This window comes from Protopterus annectens, chromosome 11.part0 (genome assembly GCF_019279795.1).
Source record: "Protopterus annectens isolate FY-2018-M chromosome 11.part0, PAN1.0, whole genome shotgun sequence".
Classification (NCBI taxonomy): Eukaryota; Metazoa; Chordata; order Ceratodontiformes; family Protopteridae; genus Protopterus; species Protopterus annectens.
Window position 1 is genome coordinate 1126856383 of NC_056745.1, and position 20516 is coordinate 1126876898.

At 46.2% G+C, this 20516-nt stretch overlaps 1 protein-coding gene across 1 annotated transcript in view; it reads right to left on the bottom strand.

The window, feature by feature from the left end:
• MKRN1 (makorin ring finger protein 1) overlaps nt 1-20516 on the bottom strand; it is a 460878-nt gene that overhangs the window by 332732 nt on the left and 107630 nt on the right. The window contains exon 4 of the mRNA XM_044088483.1: nt 11104-11312. Coding sequence (XP_043944418.1) covers nt 11104-11312 — 209 coding nt within the window. The remainder of the gene's footprint in view (nt 1-11103; nt 11313-20516) is intronic.

Here is a 20516-nt window from a genome sequence, read left to right on the forward strand (position 1 = left end):
AAGTTGGTCAGTTTTTCTGGTTTTAGTTCTGTCCAGATAGTAGCGTAGTTGTCTGTGTACATCCAAGGTGTGCAATAGTTTCCCCCCCTGTTCTGTGGGTTAGGGAAGAACGTAGGCAAATGAATAGCTTGGTTCAAGGATACCCTGGATATCACCTTTGGCAAGAAAGTAGGATTGGTTGTCAGACTCTCTATCCTGGCGAAAAATAAGGAAAGGCTGCACTGCCATTAGTGCCTGTAACTCGGATACTCTTCTTGCTGAAGTGATTGCTAGAAGGAAAGCAGTTTTCCAAGATAAGAACTGTAAGTCTGCTGATGCTGCTGGTTCAAAAGGGGGTAGTGTTAATTTTTCCAGCACAAAATTGAGATTCCATGTAGGCAGAGGGGGTTTCCTTGGAGGTTTTACATTTTTTATCCCTCTTAAAAATTGTCTGAGGAGAGGGTGAGAGAAGATAGGAGGATCCATGTTGTACTCTGCTGAAATTGCTGAAGCATGAATCTTAATGGAAGAATAGGACAGGCCATTGTGGAACATTTCTGCTAAGTATTCTAGGATGTGTGCTAGGTTTGCCAGTGTGACATATGTACCCTTTGATGCACTCCAAATGAGGAATCTCTTCCATTTGGCTGAGTATGTTTTTCTTGTGGAGGGTCTGCGAGCCTCCAGGATAATGTCCTTGACCCTCTGAGATAAAACAGTTTGGTTTTGTTTTAAGCAATTTTCCAGGCAGTTAGCTGCAGTGTTTTCAAGTTTGGATGCAGGGTCTTGTAGTTGTTCTGCGTTAGAAGTAAAGGCCATAGGGGTAGAGGCCATGAGTTTGTCCGAGACATGCTTCTCAGTAGCAGATACCAATGCTGCCTATCAGAATCACCTTTGGCTGTTCCTCCCTGATCTTCAGTAGAACTTTGTACATCAATGGGAGAGGTGGAAAAGCATACACTATTAGGGCCTTCCAGCTGAAAGAGAGGGAGTCCACCCTCCAGGCTTGTGGGTGGTACACTCTTGAGCAGAATTTCTTCAGTTGGTGGTTGAGTGGGGAAGCGAACAGGTCTATCTCTGGCATTCCCTATTTGTTTGTTATGATTTTGAAGATGCCTGGATGCAGCATCCATTCGTGAGCATCCGTGATAGTTATGCTTAAGCTGTCTGCTAGTGAGTTCTCTTTTCCTGGTACGAATTTGGCCTGCAGTTGGATGTTGAGATTCAGGCCTAGGTTCCACAGATCCATTGCCATCCGGCATAGAGGGTAGGAATGCGTGCTTCCCTGTTTGTTTATGTACCACATGACTGTGGTATTGTCTGTCCTTATCAGCAGATGTCCTTGCTGGAGGAATGATTTGAAGGCCTCAATTGCATGCTTCACTGCCAGCATCTCCTTTAGGTTTATGTGCAAATTCAGCTGGTCTTGAGACCATAGGCCTTGGATACACTTGTCTTCCATGTGTGCTCCCCATCCTAGGTCTGAGGTGTCCGTGGTGATGGTCTGCCTTGGTTGTGGTTTGTTGAAAGGCAACCCTCTGTTGGTCTGGCAGGCCTGAGCCCACCACAGGAATTCCTTTTTCAGGCATGGAATGATTGGTATCATGGTTTCTAGACTGTGCCTGTGTTGAGACCATACATTCCTTAGGTACCATTGTAATTTCCTCATATGCAGCCTGGCATGCGGGATCAAGATTATGCAGGATGCCATGTAACCCAGGGCCTGCAGGACTTTCCTTGCAGTAAGCTGGGTTTGTCTTGTCAAAGCCATGAAGTAAACTGGGAGCTGCTTTTGTTTTTCTTCTGTGAGAAAAGCCATCTGAGTTAGTGTCCAGATCCGCATCCAAAAATGTTATCCTTTGGGATGGCACTAGTCTTGACTTCTGGATGTTGACTGTGTATCCCAAGGCCTGTAACAGGTGTATGACATAGGCCAAATCCTTTATTAGTTTTGTCTTGTTGTCCGCTTGTATTAGGCAGTCGTCCAGGTATGGGTAGATTTGAATTCCCTGAAGCCTGCAATGTGCAATTACTGATGCCAGGCATTTCGTGAATACTCTGGGCACAGTAGATAAGCCAAAGGGCAATGCTGAGAATTGATAATGCTCCGATCCTGCAAGAAATCGGAGGTGTCTTCTGCAATCTGGTCGTATGGGGATGTGCAGGTATGCCTCCTTGAGATCTAGAGTCACCAGCCAAGACTCCTTGCCCAACATGGGAAGAAGTTGCTGTAGGGTCAGCATCTTGAATTTTGGCACAATGAGATATGTGTTTAGTGCGGACAAGTCAAGAATAGGCCTCCATTGGGTTTCTTTTCTTGGTACAAGGAATAGTCTGGAGTAAAATCCTTGGCCTTGTTCCATAGATGGTACCCTTTCTATTGCTTTCATCTGAAGTAAATTGTTGATTTGTCTTAGAGCCTCTGGCTTCTGGTTTGGTGGAAGGTTTGGCATTCCGCTCTTTTTTGGTAAAGTGTGGAAGTGAAACCTGTATCCTTTGTCTATTGTTTGCAATGTCCATTTGTCTTTTGTAATGCAATGCCAGTTTTTCGAGAATAAAGCCAACTTTCCGCCCAAGGGTGCTTCCAGTTGTTCCCTGGTAGGCGGAATCAGAGCAAAGTCATTGTGTCGGTCCTGTGGAAGTGGTTGTAGTGGCAGTTGTGGCAGTATTCCTCTGGTTGGCAGGTTGCCACTGACGACCCCTGTAGGCACCCTTTGATTGACCTCTGCCTCTTGGGCGTCTATTCCTGCCCCTCTGTGCTCTGGAGTTGTCTGGAAAGTACCAATTTTTTGAAGGCCAGTTTCTGCTGAACCTCGGAGGTTGGACCTGCAGAAAATCCTTTACTGTTTGCACAGATTTTGCTTTTTCTTCCACTTTCTTTAGAATCTCCTGTGCAGGGGAGCCAAATAAACTTTGTTTCTCCATTGGAGCATCTAGGAGTTTAGCCTTGACATGGTCTGGCAAGGATTGCTCTTTCAGCCAGGCATGCCTTCGAATTACTGCTCCAGTCATAGCTGATCTAAATGAAGCCTCCAGTGCATCATAGCCACATTTTAAGAAATGATTACTGACCTGCTGAGAGTTATGTACCAAATCCTGAAGGGACTTACGGTCTAAAGGTTCAGGAGAAGAAAGCTTTTTATTCAGCTGATCTAACAAATATTCCTGGTACTGAATCATATGGAATTGACAGTTTAATGCCCTGGCAGAAAGAGTAGCAGATGTATAAACCTTTTTTCCCCATCTCTCTAATGCTCTTGACTCTTTTTCAGAGGGTAGGGGGTTTTTGGCAGTGGCAGCTGCAACACTTTTTGGGCCCTGAGAAATAGTTTCTGGGTCTGCAGCATGGGCTTTATACAAGTGGAAGTGAGAATCCGGGACCCTGTAATATCTGTCAGGTTTGGCAGGGGCCGGGGGAAGAGAATCAGGGGCAGAACTGACATCATTATATGCATCATCAACTACAGTAAGCACAGGAGGTATGGCTAAAGGCCTATGCTGTGGTAAGTGTAAAAAGGTCCTTAGTCTTTTTCTAGAATCAGAGAAATCCTGACCCTGCCATTGAAAGTGCTCCCTCATTGAGTGCAAAGTCTCCCCAAAGGAAAATTCTTCTGGAGGGGAGGCAGAAGGAATAGAGTCTTCTGCATCTGAATCCTCATAAGGTGAGTATGGCCCTTCCCGATGGTCTGATAAATCTGATCCATCCGAGGAGTAATCAGAGGAGAGAGGTTCAGGGGGTTCAGTCCTAGGCCTTTTGTCAGGAGGAGGTTGAGAGGCCCTGTCTGGGTGAGGTTGGGAACCCCTAATCAGAGATATAAGGTCCTCAGCAAGGCTGAGAATCTGAGAACTTGAGGAAGGTCTCAGAGGTAGATTTTGCAGGTAAGGCTTTTGAAATTTTAGCTGCTTTAGCCCTGGAGAAGGCCCCACGTGCAGGTGTAGAAATGTACAATGGAATGGTGTCTGACAATTCTTGTGTGCTTGCTTCTTCGGTAGGGATTTCTGTAGCCGACTCAGCCGGGGCCTCTCTGGCCTCGGTTGTCGGAAGTATGCTTTCGGCAGAAGTAAGAACCGAGGACTCTGTTTCAGCCGAAACAGAGACACTCGCGGTAGGCCTAACCGAGGTTTCAGCCGAAACCGCGGGCCGCGAGTGTCGGTCCTTTTCCTTGCGTTTTTTGGCTAAATGTGTAGTCGGAGTCTCCGACGGCATTTTATATGCGAAAGCGGATCCAAAAAACTCCGCTGCAAACTCCGACCGACGTCTAAGAGTCGGTCGGTTGAAAGAGGCACAGGATAAACAAGCTGATACGTCGTGGTCTGGGCCTAAGCAAGGAAGGCAGTAAGAATGGAAATCCTTATGAGGTATTTGTTTCCCACAAGTTAAACAATTATTTACTTTGTCTGACATTGGATGAGGCAAGAAAGAGTCCCCAACGGGGTACTTAGCTTTTTTAGAAGTCTTCGGTAGCTGAAATCTCTGGATCTGACCGACCGGCACTTGCGAACAGCTTCTGCTTCGGGCACTGCGCAGCAAGAAAGACAGAGGAAAATGGCATCAGGTTGATGCCTTTATACCCCAGAAGCTCTGATGTCAGGGAAAGTGCGACATCAGCCGAGGCCAGACCCAGACTTTGGAATCCGGCCGACCGAAGGGCTGCCTGAGGCAGGACAACCCATATGTTATGACTGCAGATGCATCCTTGAAGGACATCATGTTGATACTTACGAAACTGGCAGTTTAAAGCCCTAATGGCCAAGGTAGCAGAAGTGTAAACCACCTTACCCAATTTATCCAGCGCCCTGGAGTCTATCAGAAGGAGTAGGATTTTTAGCAGTAGAAGCCTTAATGCCCTTGGGCCCCTGTGAAATAGTCTCTGGATCTGCAATAGGATTTTTAAAAAGGAACTTGTGGGACCCAGGGACCCTGTAGTATCGGTCAGGTTTTCTGGGAGCAGGAGGCAGGGAATCAGGGGCCATCATCAACAATGCCAAGTACAGGAGGAATAGCCAACGGCCTATGCCGACATAGAAGGAAATCCCAAAGCCTCTTTTTTGAATCAGAAAAATCATAGCTTTCCCAGTGGAAATGCTCCCTTAGAGTATGTAAGGTTTCCAAATAGAAAAATCCTCAGGAGGGGAAGCAGAGGGAATGGAGTCCTCTGCATCGGAATCTTTATAAGTAGATGAGGGCAAATCCAGATAAATCAGAAGAATCAAACAGCAGAATCCTGATTAGAAGATTCATAATCAACTTCAGTCCTAGGCCTCTTAGAAGGGGGGGGTTGGCTACCCCTGATTGGAGTTATTAGACCTTCAGCCATTCTTGTTTTTAGGCATAGAGGCCTGAGCATGTGGCCTGGGTGTCGGTTTTTTAGACATGGATCGAGATTTAGGCCTAAGTAAAGAAGGAGGTGTCGGTTTAATATGCAAGTCTGTAGGCCTGAATACACCCTCAGAAGACGATGCCTGCACAGCGGCTCCAGACCCATCCAAGATAGAGACATCCGCGGGTTCCATAGCTGAAGCATTGTGCGGCATACCGGACTCCGAATGGGTCTCAGTAGAGGCCTGCGAATCAGAAGTAGCAGGTATCAGGGGCTACAAAAGCAGCTCACTGGAGTACCGGCGAACTGGCGACTGGCTTAGAAGTGTTATCGGCAGTTTTTGACCTCGGCAGCCTGTCTCTTGTCTATCTTTGCATTTTTTCAGAACCCTGGTTGTCAGATGGCTAACAGATGACATTTCTGGATAACTAAACAGAGAACCGAAATATTTAGAGGCAAACATATACAGACGGATAGTGCGCTGATTAAATAGAGCACAAAACCGACAGCAAGGTATGTCGTGATCAGGGCCTAGAGGCATGGAATACAGTACGAATGAAAATCTTTATGAGGTATTTGCTTTCCGCAAGTAATGCAATTATTAACTTACTGACATCAGTAAGGAGCAAGAAAACGTTTCCCCAATGGGGTACTTAGCTTTAGTTGAAGACTTTGGTTCTGAAACTCGAAAACGAAAATTTCAGGAGTCGGCCGACCAGCACTTGCGAACAGCTTCTGCTTCGGGCACCACATGACAAGAAAGACTGACATAATGGCGTTGGCTTTATGTTTTATACCCCTGACAACCTGACATCATGGAAGAAGGGACAGCAACGGACGCAGGACCCAAGACTTTGTTAATCAGGCTGACTGAGGGCTACCTGCAAGCAGATAACCCAAATGTAATGACTGCAACAGTGAAACACATAGAACATCTACAGGACAAGAGGTAAAACCTAGGGGGTAGGAGGGAAGCAGCAAATACTGCACAAGGACACCTATTGTTACAGCAAGATTTTACACAATTGCACTATGTCCCTCCATATCACTGTTGCAATATTCCTTTAAAAAAAAAAAATCTTAATTTTTAATAATGCAATACAAAATGTAACAGACTATGCACAGCCAAAACAATGAAAGTAATACAGACATATACAACATAACTACTTACAGATGCACCTTATGTCCAACAAAATAAATAAGTTAAGAGATTAAGCTAGTACAATATTAAAGTATCCCAATATTCAGTAAAGTGTGTATTAGTCTTTGGGTGCATTTCAGACATTTGTGCGCAACTAAGTGTTTGGTAGCAAGTTGTTTGAATCCATCCCAAGTGAGTAGAGATCTATCCTTCCCGTTAAGGGTGATATAAACTTTGACAAGGGAAGAGAGGGTTATCAAAATAAGAGTCTGACGTTTGGATAATCCTGTATAGAGGATTTGCAATCTTGCGAATTTCCAGGACAAAGTCATTTTTTCATATCTCTTTTTTCCAGTTGTACCCTAAGGGAGCACCAGAGCCTACAAGAGCATTTGCAGCTCCAAAAAAATATGGAGCAGGTCAGCATTATGATTGTGGTACAATGAGGACAGAGGGGAGAGGAAGAGGGACAGATTTATAGAAAGTATGGTAGGGGTGAGGTATGCATCATTTCAGATCATAGGTTTGTTACAGTTACGTTTTTTAAAGGGATTAAGTTTCAAGGAGAGTTGAACAGCTTGGGAGATTTGGTTACAGGTAATGGAGGGATCTTGGTCTTTCCAGTAGTTTGAAAATGTGATCATTTTGGGTTCGGATAGAAAGAATAAGTTTGTATGAATTAGAAAACATTTTCTTAAGAGGAGGTTCCATATGGACTTGCAGGCTTTATTATTTAGATTTAGAAAGGCATCTTCCAAAGTATTACGACAGAGTTCAAGGATTTGTCTCAAGATGATTGTATAACTTTTGGGTAGAGACATGTGTAGACATATTTTGGATAATGAATTATTTCTGAGAGGAAAGATCTCCTGTAGTTAAGTCTCTGAAAAGGACTGTTGGCAGTATTCTTTATCTAAAGGAGAGACAGGTCAGGAGGAAGCCTGGGAGGAGTAAGGCACAGGATAGCCCTGGAAATAACATCCAATTTGTAATGCTTAGAGAAATTAAACAGAGGACCAAATAGCAGCCTGAAGGAAGAAATTATTTAAATCCTTGAAAAAAAGCACCAGGAGGAGGCAACCGCCCTAGCAGAATGCATTTTGTAGACTAAATACACTTTACAGAAAAAGAACAAAAAATGGCCTTAGAAATCTAAGAGGAGATGGTGTGTTTAGAAACAGTCAAACCCAAAATCCTGGGATGCAAAACAAAAAGCTGCTCAGATTCTAACACAACTTTAGTTTTGTCCAAATGTTAGAGTCATCTATGCAAAGCCAAGGTGCGAAGAGCCTTCTCACTAGCAGACAGCGCAGAAAAAGAAAAAAAAAGGAAGGAAGATGAATACACTGAGGGACAACTCACTAACCACTTTGGCCATAAAAGGAAGATTAGCACAAGGAGACACCCTGTCTGTGGAAATCTAATAAAAGGAGAAATAGCCATGAAAACCTGAAGCTCAGACACCTTCTTGGTTGAGGAAACAGCCAAAAGAAAAAAGTCTTCCAAGTACAATGTTGCAAGGAAGATTAAGCAGGCACAAAGTCAATTTTTCAAGTCGAAAATTGAAGTCCTAGGAAGGCAGATCAGGCTTTCTGCGAGGCCTAATATGAAGGGTGCCTTTAAGAAAGTTTGACCTCAAATCTAGAGGTCAGATGAAGAGTTAAAGGCAGACAAACTGACAGGCGAGAACTTTAACTGAAGAATATACCAACCCAGCATGGAGCAGATCACACAAAATGAGAGAATCACAGGAACCTCCACAGAAAGATGCCTCTTTCACCATCAGGGTCTCCTGACAGAAAATTGCTTCCATTTGGACATGTACGATTTCCTGGTCATGGGTTTCCTGGCCTCCTGCACAACCCAAAGTACGTCCTCAGAAAAGAGGCACCTAAAATGGATCAAAACCTTATCACCCACAGTGCCATTTGAGGATTGGACAAGTGAGGATGGATAAGGGATTCCTTCTCTTGTGTGAGGAGATCCACTAAGTAAGGTGATTTGTGGTGACTGCCCATGGCCAAGTGAGAAAGAAGGGGGAACCAATGTTGTCTGGGTAAAAAGGGAGTCACTAGCAAGATTTTGAAAAAGAGTCCTGCCTGATCTTGTGCAAGACATGAGGTAAAAGAAGGAGAGAATGCATACAGAAACATCCCCTTCCACAGAAATGACAGGGTGTTCACTTTCCAAGCCAAAGAACTTGGGACTCTGGAATAGAATACAGGAAGTTGTCTGTTCAGAGTGGAGGCAAAAAGATTTACCAGAGGAATACCCCACCAATGGACAATGTTCAGGAACACATCTCTGTGAAGCATCAATTCAAAAGCTTCTGCGCTGGACCTGCTCAAGTAGTCCAACCACTAGATTGTGCCTCCAGGGAATATAGGCTACCCAAAGAGTCTAATGATACTGGACAGCTAGATCCCACACCTGCAAAGCTAGTTTGCAAGGATAGGACCCCTGTACCCCCTTGCTTGTTGACATACCACATTACTGTGGTGTTGCCTGCAAAAACGTTGAGGGGCCCAAGAGGACAGAGAAGGAAAAGCTTGAACTACCAGAAGCACAGCCCTCATCTTCATACCGATATGGTACAACCTCTGATGAGGAGGCCCCAAACCTTGGGAATGCCATTGGAGGCACCCCACCACTTTCAGGAGTCTGTAAATAGCTCCTGGAGTTGGAACTGGAGCTTGAAAAGGAAGCCCTGGGTTGAGTGAAAGTTGGGAAGACGTTCAAACAGATTTCTGGAAGTTTATGGTGAACCCCAGACTAACAGGGAAGTAGTAAAATTGATATGCAGAAGCACAGTGTTGGGGGAAGGAGCTTGAATAAGCAGATTCTAGGTGGGGAAGATCTGAATTCCTTGAATCCTGCATAAAATCACTGACAGGAGTGAGGTGTTTGGTGGATACATTTGAGGCTATAGAGAGGCCAAAGGGCAAACAGAAAACTGAAAATGCAAGGAAAAAACAAAAATGTAAATTTCTAGAGAGTTATTTATGGGGATGTGAAGATATGCATCCATGAGATCCAGAGATATGTGGTAAATGAAAAGGAAATGAGGAAGGAATCTTGAGAAAGACATTCAACCTGGAAAGATACAGAAGAGGTTTCCCAACTTCCCCTCTTTTCAGACCAGAAACATTCTGGAGAAAAATCCCTTCTCTACCTGGGCTGACGGCATGGCTTAAATGGTGTCCTGAGCCAAGAGAATTCAGAACCTCTGGGAAATGAGAGCACTGTTACCACATAGGTTAAGGAATGCCTGGGAAGGAAGGAAGGGATTTCCCAACCATGAAATATTCCTGACAGATAATTGACAAAACCCAAGAGTCCAAGGTGATCTGTAGCCAATTTGGAACAGACAGGGACAGAGGGATGAGGGCTGCAAACTGTCAAATACAAATCAGATTAATCTGGAATGTGGGTTTCTGGGAGGCAGAAGTCTGAGTAGACTTAACAGGAGATAACAGGATTAGAACCTTTCTCGCCCTTCAAAAAAGAGGGTGAGATTGCCAATAAATAAAAGCAGATTTAGTGGGATAATTCCTTTGAAATTTGGGAATAGAAGAAAAAAAGCAAGTTTCAGCTCCTGCAAGGCTTCACCCTTTTCTTAGAGAGACTTGTAATATTCAGCTACAGCAGACCAAAAAACATCCCCGCAGACCCAAAAACATCCCACCATTCATGTTGAAGATCTCTAACAGGGGAATTATGCCTTTTCTTCTTCTGCAGGATGTCCTCACGAAACACCCTTAGAGGCTCAGATCCCTGGCAAGACTTAATGGTTGTAGGACTCTCCTCCCCAAGATCTGAGGAACCCCCCTTGGTCCTTCGGATATAATAAGCCAAAGTACCCCCCTCAATGTGACGCAAAGAAGTTTGAAAAGCCTCATAGGACATGCTAGAAGCTGGATCCACGCCAACCTAAGACGGGGTCATGGCAGAGGAATTGGAAGCTACCACCAGATGTCCTGTCTGGGCTTTCACCAGCCTTGACAGATATCTTCTGGGAGGATGAACAGCAGCTGAATCAGATCCATCTTTTTTTGCCTATTTGGCAGTCGGCTAGCCCTCAGAATGGGAGGATTCTGTCAAAGTACCTTGGAGCCAACAACCTGACACCTTGGTTCTCCAGGTAGATGGACAAGGATAAGAGGATTATGAAGGATCTTAGACACAGACACCTGTCAAATACAGCACTACATATGGTCATGGGAAGCACCCAAACAGACGAGAGACTGGTTGAACTGCCTCCAACACTTAACATTTTCCCTTTCTGGATGGGATGAACACAACCACAAAAAGAACGAACAGGGCACTTATCAGTAAAAACATGACACTGTTACCAGCATAAAGATGTTCAGACGGATGTAAAACAATGGGGTTTGGACTAGTGGCAAAGTTGCTCTGAGTATGTGTAGCTGTATGTCACCTTTGCACCCTATGCCCCATGCAAGGAGCATACGTGTGACATATGATGCCTACAAGTATTAAAGGCTTTGGTACACTGGCCGGACCTTGGGTTACCCCCTGGCAGGAGATCTCTGGGGTAGAGACTACTGTAATCAGTGATATGGAAAGACATCTTCAGTTACTTTTACCATAGCTGGCAGCCATTTAATCACCAATTGTTAACTGCACTAGCTTTTTGCCTACCTTTATGTGCTGGGACCGCTGAGCAGTATCAACAGGATGCAACACCTGCAAACCACACAAATCACAGACATCTCCATGAAGGTAAGCACAGTTCTCTCCATAACGGCACTCTCCAACTGTTGCATAAGGGCATAGCTGCTTCTTCAGCTCTTCATTGGCTTGCTCTTTCTCATACTCTTCCTCAATTACCAGTCCTTGTGGAGTTGCTTCTAGATGAACAGAGACACAAAGTTAAGAAATGCAATAAAAAGGCAGATAGACTAAGAACAGCTAGTTTTACAACAAAATTTCACAGCAGAAAAAGAAAACAGCATATCCAACATTAACGCTCACATAATATGAAGCTTGGGACAGCAAGCATCTCAAGCTTGGTTTGCTAGCAAACATTAGCTTAATGAAGTAGTTGCAAAGGATAAAAAAAAGTACAAACCTAACCGTTACTATATCCCATTCTAACAAACCACCGATGGCCTGAAGTGAGCATACTGCCCCAAACAGCAACTTAAAATTCACACAGGAAGCTACAGAATAATAAAGCACAACATGACAAAATCAGAAGCACAAGACTAGGGTCACTCAATCATGCTTCAGCATAAACTTCAAATCCAGCAGACTCAATCTTCCTAAACAAAAGCAACATGGCCATCATGAGATTTTTAAAACACCTTTACTGAATCACTTGTGACACAGGCAAACAAATTTATATAAAAAACATTAACATGTTCACAGTTACAAACATATCAAACATTCTTCTGTATAGTACAAATCAGTCCAACTTTACATAGGTTGGTCAATTCCTACCTTCCATTAAACCTCATTCCTCCTTCAAAACATTCTACATGCATCTCATTTTTCTATGTAATTTGCTCTCGCCCTTTCCTAAAGGTCTCACTTCCAGTTCTTTTAGCCAAGGTGCAATATTCACTTCTTCAAATATGGTTCGTTTAGACTATCTAGTAATCTTATTTTTGGCAGCCACCAGAAATAAATGCCTTACCAGGTGTAAGTAATTCAGATCATGTACCCCAGCTCAAAAATAATTTCATTACCTACATCTATTTACTCACCCAGTATTTCTAACAAAATACACTACAAGGAATTTAAGTCTGCAAATCATTACACCCCCCCCAAAACATATGCTCCAATTTACCTCTTTCTGCCCCATCATACCTCCAACATTTGCTATCTACCAGAAGAAAAAAAGTCTTGTAGTCTGCTTCGCGTACAAAAAAACCTATGCAAATACTTCGAAGCAAAATCTATATTTTGCTGCATATTTGGGAGCCATACATATGTCCGCTTATTGTTTCTTTTAACTGTTTATCCAATCTCTTCCCAATCTTCTCTAACCTCCTCCAATTGATTCCTATAGTTAAAGTGCAACATTTTACATGCACTTTAACAGTGGCTCCAAATCTCTACCACAGCAGGTCCTTCACTTAGGATTCCCTACCCCTTCTCTTTCCCTAAACTCTAATATCAATCCCTGATAGGGAAGGCAGTATCTAGCCTACAAAGTCAAAACGTCTTCTTGGCCTCTCCCCATTCTATTACCTCTATCATATCTCTCTGTTCCCAATACCATGGTTCCTTTGCTGGTTTCCTCCAGTTAACTCCAGACCCTCTTGCCCACTATGTATACCCTCAACTGCAATTATCCTCATCAGGATCTTATTTCCTTATTCCGATACTGGCTTAGCTCTTAGAATATTTTCTGCTACTTTATGAATATAATATTCTGTATGGCTGTTATTCTCCTTAAGAAAATGCATCAAAAATACCACTCATTTTCTGAACCCCCCCCCCCCTTCATCATCATCGTCCTTTTCCACTTTTGAATTGTAGCTTTCAGCTTGGGCTATGTTTAAGAACTGGGTAGCTGTAAAAGATTCCTTCAAAATTAGGTAATCCTAAACCACCTTAGGAGGGATCATGCTCTCTCAAAATCTTAACTTTCACCACAGCATGACATGCTAAGATGTTAAACGGGTTCCATACAAGTGAAACACCTAAAAAATTATACCTAAACCAATGCCAGACAGCAGACAGAAAAGTTTTGGAGAGTAATAGAAAAAAAAAATGTGGGGGGGGGGGGCTATCAATTAGCCAATAAGGAAAAAGTTTTCAAATGGCCCTGCAGGTATTTTGAGTTGGTGGGTTTCTTAAGGTCTTCAAATCACCTCTGACACCTACCTTTAACAGCAATAAAAGCTCAAATACTCAGACTACAACTATGGACAAGCCCACTTCAAAGTAGCTTAGAACCAAGCCATTCTGTGCCACAAGAGGAGCGTTTTCCCCACTGGAAGGGATGCATACAGATCATCCTCACCACCTTACTGGAACTGCATAAACAGCCTACTCCTCACTACCCTAGGCAGATCAACTGCATTGACTGACAGCTACTGGTCAATTCCTGGAGTAACACATCCTTAAAGATACCTCATTTGAAACAAGCACTTTAAGATGCTGTGAGAGCCAAAAGTCTGATAGGACATTCCAATTCTCCAAGGATGTGGGCTGTCATCAGAAAAGACTGAACTGATGGCTCAATCCAACACCTAGGCTGCCTTACTGAAAATATGGAGAGGGGGGTTTGAGGAAGAACCCCCTCCCCCCTTTGCACTGGTTATACCACCAATGCCGGCCTGAAAATAAAGAGTATTAGAGACCTTTGCATGATCACAGCCTGAAAAAGACCAAAAGATAGTTCTCATTGAGGTAATTGATGTAAATGTAACTTTTCAGTTACCCTGTAGTCTTGGACTACAAAAGAGGTCTCTCTATTCTCCCAAAGGCAAGTCAGACATGAAAAACATCTGGAAAACTTCAAGGCTGAGGGCAGACACCTATTAATCCAGAAAGTGACTACCGGAGACTAGAAAAAAAAAAGTCAAATCCTGGAAGAATGACAATCTAACCAAGCAACTTGAGTATGGGAAATTTAGAATGCATCTCAAATAGTACCATCAAAACTCCTTAATGTAGGACTGTGCCAGTCTTGCAGCCAGCGGTCAATAGAAAATGCATCTTTGGAAAACCCAGACTCAAGCTCTGTGTAAAATGGTGCATTGGACCAAAAACAGCAAAATCCTTAACTAGTAACCATGTTACTATAACCAAGAATAAAATTTCCTTCAAGAAAAACCTAGCCTTAGGTTAACACACAAATGTGGCTTAACCTCAGGTCAAAAAGCAGGCAAAGCATAATGCGGAATCCTTACTGAAGAATAAGCTATCCACTGATCAAAAAACCTATGGCCAAAAGCAAATTTATACTTACTATGGGGAAAAAGTCTTGGCTTAAACTTATGAGGCATTTAGTACCATCAGAAAAGAAATCCTTGATATTTAACTCCAGTCTACCCACTTCAAAAGTGTGCGTCACAGGCACTACACCAGCCTGGTATCTTAAAAGACTTACTCGGGCTCAGTCTCCCCTAGGTCCCATATGGGTCTGCACCTCCTCACTAGATGCATTTTGCTGCTGATCTGCTTTGCAACCAAGAAAATCTCAGGCTACATTTCGTACTTTTTCCATATGCTCATCACCAACTTTTTTCAATCATCTCTGCTAAAAAGTCAGACATATTCATTTTCAGTCAGATATCCAACGGCCTGGCCTCCCTTGCTCGAGACTCATATGGCACCATTTTGTGGCATTTCAAATTTAAATAACTGTGCCTGTTCTCACTGTTGGTGTGTTTTGGTGCTTACTGTTGCTTGCGTTTGCTTGTGTCAGACAAGCAAAGATTAGAATGTTCCAAAAATGCTGTCACGACTCTACTGAGTAAATACTTGTGCAGTTATGGGATGATAATCTGAATGAGAAATTAAAGGATTTGCGCAAACAACTCAAAGCATAAATAGATTCTGAAGTGCTGGCTTCATAAAGATCCAAAACAATAACCCAGAGACGCACAATAAAGCTCCCAGTCAGCGAAGAAATTGCCAAATGTACCATGTATGTTTCGACAGTGTAAACACGCAGTCAATTAAAAAATCACACTTTTATTGAAATCACCGGCATTAACGTTCAAAATTAGAAGTTATGTACTTACCATAACGTTCCATCTGAGTAGGTGGATTCATTTGTCTGCAACCTGTGGGTATGGATCCAATATCGGATCCGAACCGGCATGGTTAATCCAGCTATGGATCCGAGCTCCTAGCTCCTCCCCTCACCCATAATGCCCTGCTCTCCCTACATGATCTCAGATCGAGTTTGCCCTGCACCAACTACCCTAACCAAAGGGTAACACACCCTATGCAGGAAACTGACAAGGCCAGGGGGATAGGAGGGCGGGATGGTTGCAGACAAATGAATCCACCTACTCAGATGGAACGTTATGGTAAGTACATAACTTCTAAATCTGAAGTAGGAGAATTCATTTGTCAGCAACCTGTGGGACAGAGTCCCCAGCTACCTGAATCTTGGGTGGCCATCATGGAAGGATATTCCGGAGCACCGCGGAGCCAAAGGATGCTCTACCTCTGCTCTACCTCTAGAAGTGACGTCCAGCTTGTAATGAGTAATAAAGGTATGAGATGAAGCCCAAGTGGCTGCTGAACAAATGTCATCCAGAGGAACCCTAGACTTAAAGGCCACTGAAGTAGAGACAGACAGAGTCGAATGAGCATGGACTCCCTCCGGTGCGGGCCTCCCAGAGGCTTGGTACGCCAACAGAATACACCGAGAAATCCAGCATGACAAAGAAACTTTGGAAATTGGTTTACCTAGATTGAATTTGGCAAAAGAAATGAACAACTGGTCTGATTGCCTATGACCAGCTGTACTATGAAGGTAAAAACGAAGCTGCCAGTGAACATCCAAGGAATGCAGCTTGTATTCGCCTTTGTTTTGATACTTAGGGAAGAAAACAGGGAGGTTGATGGACTGATTAATGTTAGCTTCCGAAGCTACTTTAGGAAGAAAGGAGGGATTGATCCTTAGGGTACACCCGGTCCGGATGAAAAATCAAATAAGGCGGTTTCATGGACAGGGCCTGAAGCTCTGAAACTCTCTTAGCCGAAGTAATGGCTACCAAAAAAGCAGTCTTAAAGGACAAGTATTTAAGATCGACTCTGGCCGCAGGTTCGAAGGGGAGAGCGGTCAAGGCCTGAAGTACCAAGGAAAGATCCCACGGGGGAACCGTTTTTTTGACAGGGGGTCTGAGCAAAAAGGTGCCTTTTAGGAAGGTTTTGCATAACTTAGCCGACATAAGAGGCCCTGAATCGTGTCCAACATGGTAATGAGATATGGCCGCCAGCTGAACTTTGACCGTGGAACTACTGGCGCCATCATTAGAGAGAGTAGCAAGGAAATCTATAACCAAAGGAAGGGGAACCGTGAAAAGATCCAGGTCTTGCCGCTCTGCCCAAATGGAGAAACGCTTCCATTTACTGCGTTAAATTTTTCTGGTAGAGGGCTTGTGGGCCGCTACCAGAATGGCCTTAACTGGGGACGAGATACCAGGAGTCCTGATTAGGAGTGGAACTGGAGAAGCCAAGCAGTCAACTTCATGTTGTCCAGGTTCGGAGTTGGCAGGTACGACGGGAGTGATATCAGATCCGGAATGGGATCTAGAATACAAGGTGGATTCACTGAATGAGACCTTAGGTAAGGGAAACAGATCTGTCGAGGCCAGAACGGGGCAATGAGGATCATTCTGCACCCCAACCGAGAGGCTTTCTGAAGTACTTGCATCATCAGAGGTAGAGGGGGGTATGCGTAAAGACGACAGGGAGGCCAAGCATGCACCAGAGCGTCTCTCGGAGAATCCCCTGGAGGGGGGATTAGAGCGAAAAAACTGTCGCACTTGGCGTTTAAAGAAGAGGTAAAGAGATCGCAACAGGAGTCCCCCACTGTGCGAAGATACGTTTCGCTACTTGAGAATTGAGAGACCACTCGTACGGGGAGAAAATGGTGCGACTGAGCTCGTCCGCTAGGATGTTGGTCCGACCCGGAATATGCGTTGCGATGAGAAAGCGGTTGGTGGAGATCGCCCATTCCCACACTCTCATGGCTTCTCGGCATAAAGGGTAAGACCTGGTTCCCCCCTGTTTGTTGATGTACCAGACCACCGACATGTTGTCTGATTGAATTGCAATTGTTCCCAGGGGAAGGAGGGCGTGAAGTGCTTGCAATGCCAAGAGCACCGCCCTCATTTCCAGAACACTGATATGCAGGGAGGTCTCTGAATCGCTCCACGTGCCTTGGACCATCCAGCCCACAAAATGCCCCCCCACCCCCACCCAAGGCGGGAAGCATCTGTGGTCACCGTGGCGAGAGGGGAGATGCACAAAAGGGGCGGCCCCTGTGGAGGTCCGGAGAATGGAGCCACCACAAGAGAGGCCGCTTGCAAGCCTTGCTGATCGCAATGGGATGATACAGGGGGAGGGAGAGAAATGACCATTGCACCTGAAGTGTCCATTGAAGCACCCGCATGTTGAAAAGGGTGTGCGGAAGTGTAATCGCTGCCGCCATAGACCCTAGCGCCCTCAGGACCAATTCCGCAGGTGTTGAGCTGGAGTGAAGGATGGCCCGCACCTGGAGTCGCAGATTCCAAACCCTGTCGGTTGTGAGAAAGACTCTTAAATTTCTCGTGTCTAACCTGGCTCCTAAAAATTCTATTGTTTGAGTAGGGACCAGGTTGGACTTCTCTATGTTTACCGTGATGCCTAGCTTCGGAGCTAGATGAAGGAAGGAGTCTCTTGCCAAAGAGAGTAGATGCCTTGTTGGGGCAGTGAGAAGCCAGTCGTCTAGGTACGGAAAGACCTGCACCTCCTGAAGCCTCAGGTGGGCCGCAACCACTGCTAACACTTTGGTGAACACCCTGGGGGCTGTGGTGAGACCCAAGGGAAGGACCCTGAACTGGTAGTGACTGGCTCCCAGCCGGAAGCGAAGAAACCTCCTGGATCGTCTGTCCATCCGAATGTGGTAGTACGCATCCTTGAGGTCTATAGAGCACATCCAGTGATTCTCCCCTAGAAGGGGGAGGATGGACTGCAAAGTGACCATCTGGAACTTCTCTTTGGGAACGGACAGGTTCAACAGGGACAGGTCTAGAATGGGTCTTAGGTCCCCCATCTTTTTTGGCACTAAAAAGAACCTGGAGTAGAACCCTGATCCGATCTGGTCTGGGGGGAAGGGCTGGATGGCTCTTTCTCAGCAGATGGCCAATTTCTGCTGAAGCGGCCTCCCTCTGATCGGGTGGAACATCGGGGAGGATTTTTAACTTTGGGACACTAAGAAAGGGGATCTTGTAACCTCTGGATATAATCCGGAGTACCCAGCGGTCCGATGTAATTGACTCCCATGCCGCTAAGTGCTCAGAGAAACGTCCCCCAACTGCCTCCAGAGTGGAGCAGTCGGGCAACCCCTCAGAGTTGCTGCGTGGGCCGTTCAGAGAAGGGTTCTCTGGACCCAAAGTTCCTGGGAGCCCCTCTGCCCCTAGGGCGGTGTCCTCCCTGTCCTCCTCTATCGCGGAAGGACTGGTTGTCCGGAGCGGGTTGGGAATGCTGCAACTTCCGGAACCACATCTTCTTCTCGCCCTTTTGGTTCCTAGAGTAGGACCTCTGGGGCACAGAGAAGCAGACTCAGACGGCAGATAGCGTCTTCCCATCCTTCTCGCTCTGAACCAAGGTATCGCGAACTGTCTTGCAAAAAAGGGCAGAACTGTCAAAGGGGGCGTTCACGAATGACGCCTTGAAGGGCTCCGTAAAATAGCAGTGGCGGAGCCAGGCCTGCCGTCTTGTGACTAGGCCCGCTCCCGCAGCTCTAGCGGCTCCCTCGGTAGCATGGGAAAGTAACTGCACAGAGGTGTTAGTCACATAACGAAGAGTGGCCATACGGGTGGAGTGCACAAGTTTGTCCTCCTCCAATATGGACTCCGGGGGGGATGCAGCGTATTCCTTGATAAGATCGTGCTGCATCCTAATGACGTGTGCCAAATAGTTGAGCGCCCTCACTGAGAAGGTCGCTGAACTAAAGATTCACTTCCCCAAACGGTCCATCATCCAAGACTCCTTGCTCGGGGAATGGACTGAGGGACTCTCCTAGGCGAGTTCCCTCTTGGTGGCTGCTGCCGACAACATGGCATCTACCGGGGGTCCCTTGCTCCAGTGGGCACGGTCAGCAGGGGGGCCAAGGATCCTGTCGGGCCTCTTAGAGATTGGCTCCACGGTGTCTGGGTCCTTCCACGCCCTGGTGGTAATAAGGTCCACCAGGGGGTCGGCAGGAGGGGACACCCAAGAGGTAGTCGGGCCCGCTTCAAATGCCTCCAAGAGCACTGACTCGTCCGAGGAAGACTTTGGGGCAGACCACCCACCTCTGATCCATAACATTTCCATGATGTCTCCGAAGGAGACATCCTCAGGGGGTGATCTTGGGGAGCCTTCCCCTTCCTCCAAGTCAGTGTCTTCGGTCAAAGACTCGGGGGAGTCTATGTGCCTCCTTTTACACGAATGCTTGCGAGGTGCTTCCTCGGGGTGGCTGTCCAAGGAGCTCTCAACAGCAATGTCCAGAACCACAGGAACTGCTTGGGGCAGTGAAGCGGGCTGTCCCAGTGGCCGGGTGATGGAAGCCTGGCCCAGAGCAGATGGAGTGCGGGACGGAGCCGAAGCAAGGGCCGGGGGTCCGGATGCCCTCAACAGAGCCCTCTCCACTACATCAAAGGCAGAGGGGGAGCCAGCCTCGACAATAGGATCCGAAAGTCTGCTCCCCCTCGGATCCGATGAGCGGATCGGAGCCGGCGCAGAGCCCCTCGGATCAGAGGGACCAGTGCGCTCCGACAAGGACAGTGCCGAAAGCACACTGAGTCCCTCGGATCCGAAGCTCGGGCCAAGGCTCCAAGAGGTCGGATCCGAAAGACTCGAGGGCAAGGTCGGATCCGAAGTACCCAGTCCCGTCGGCGCAGACTCACCCGCGGCTCCGAGGCTGCCCGGCTCAAAGCGCTCCGAACCCAGGTAGCGGGTCAGAGAAGGAGCAATGGGCTTAAAAAAGGGGGTCGAGCTCCCCACCCCAGAGGGGGGGTAGGCAGGAGCACTCCCATCTGCATCTGGGCCTGGATGAACCTTCGCATCATCCGGTCCAGATCAGCATCGGAGAGGCTGTAAGAAGACCTCGACGAGGCTACCGAGGTAGGCCTTGAGTGCCGCCTCGATAGCCTCGAAGGAGGTCAGGTCTCCTCATCTTCAGGCTCCGGTGAAAAGCACGGGGACCGGAGCCGAGGAGGGGGAGAGCCAGCAGCCAGAGAGGCCGGAGGAGAAGCCCGCTTAGCCGGCGGGGCTGAAACGGAGGTCTCAGCCCACCGCTTGTGGTGCTTCTCTCTCCGGTCCTTTTTCCTGGCTTCCCTCTCCTCCGACCCTTTGGCGGGAGTTTGAATCCCGGGTGGAGGAGGGGGAGCAGGAAA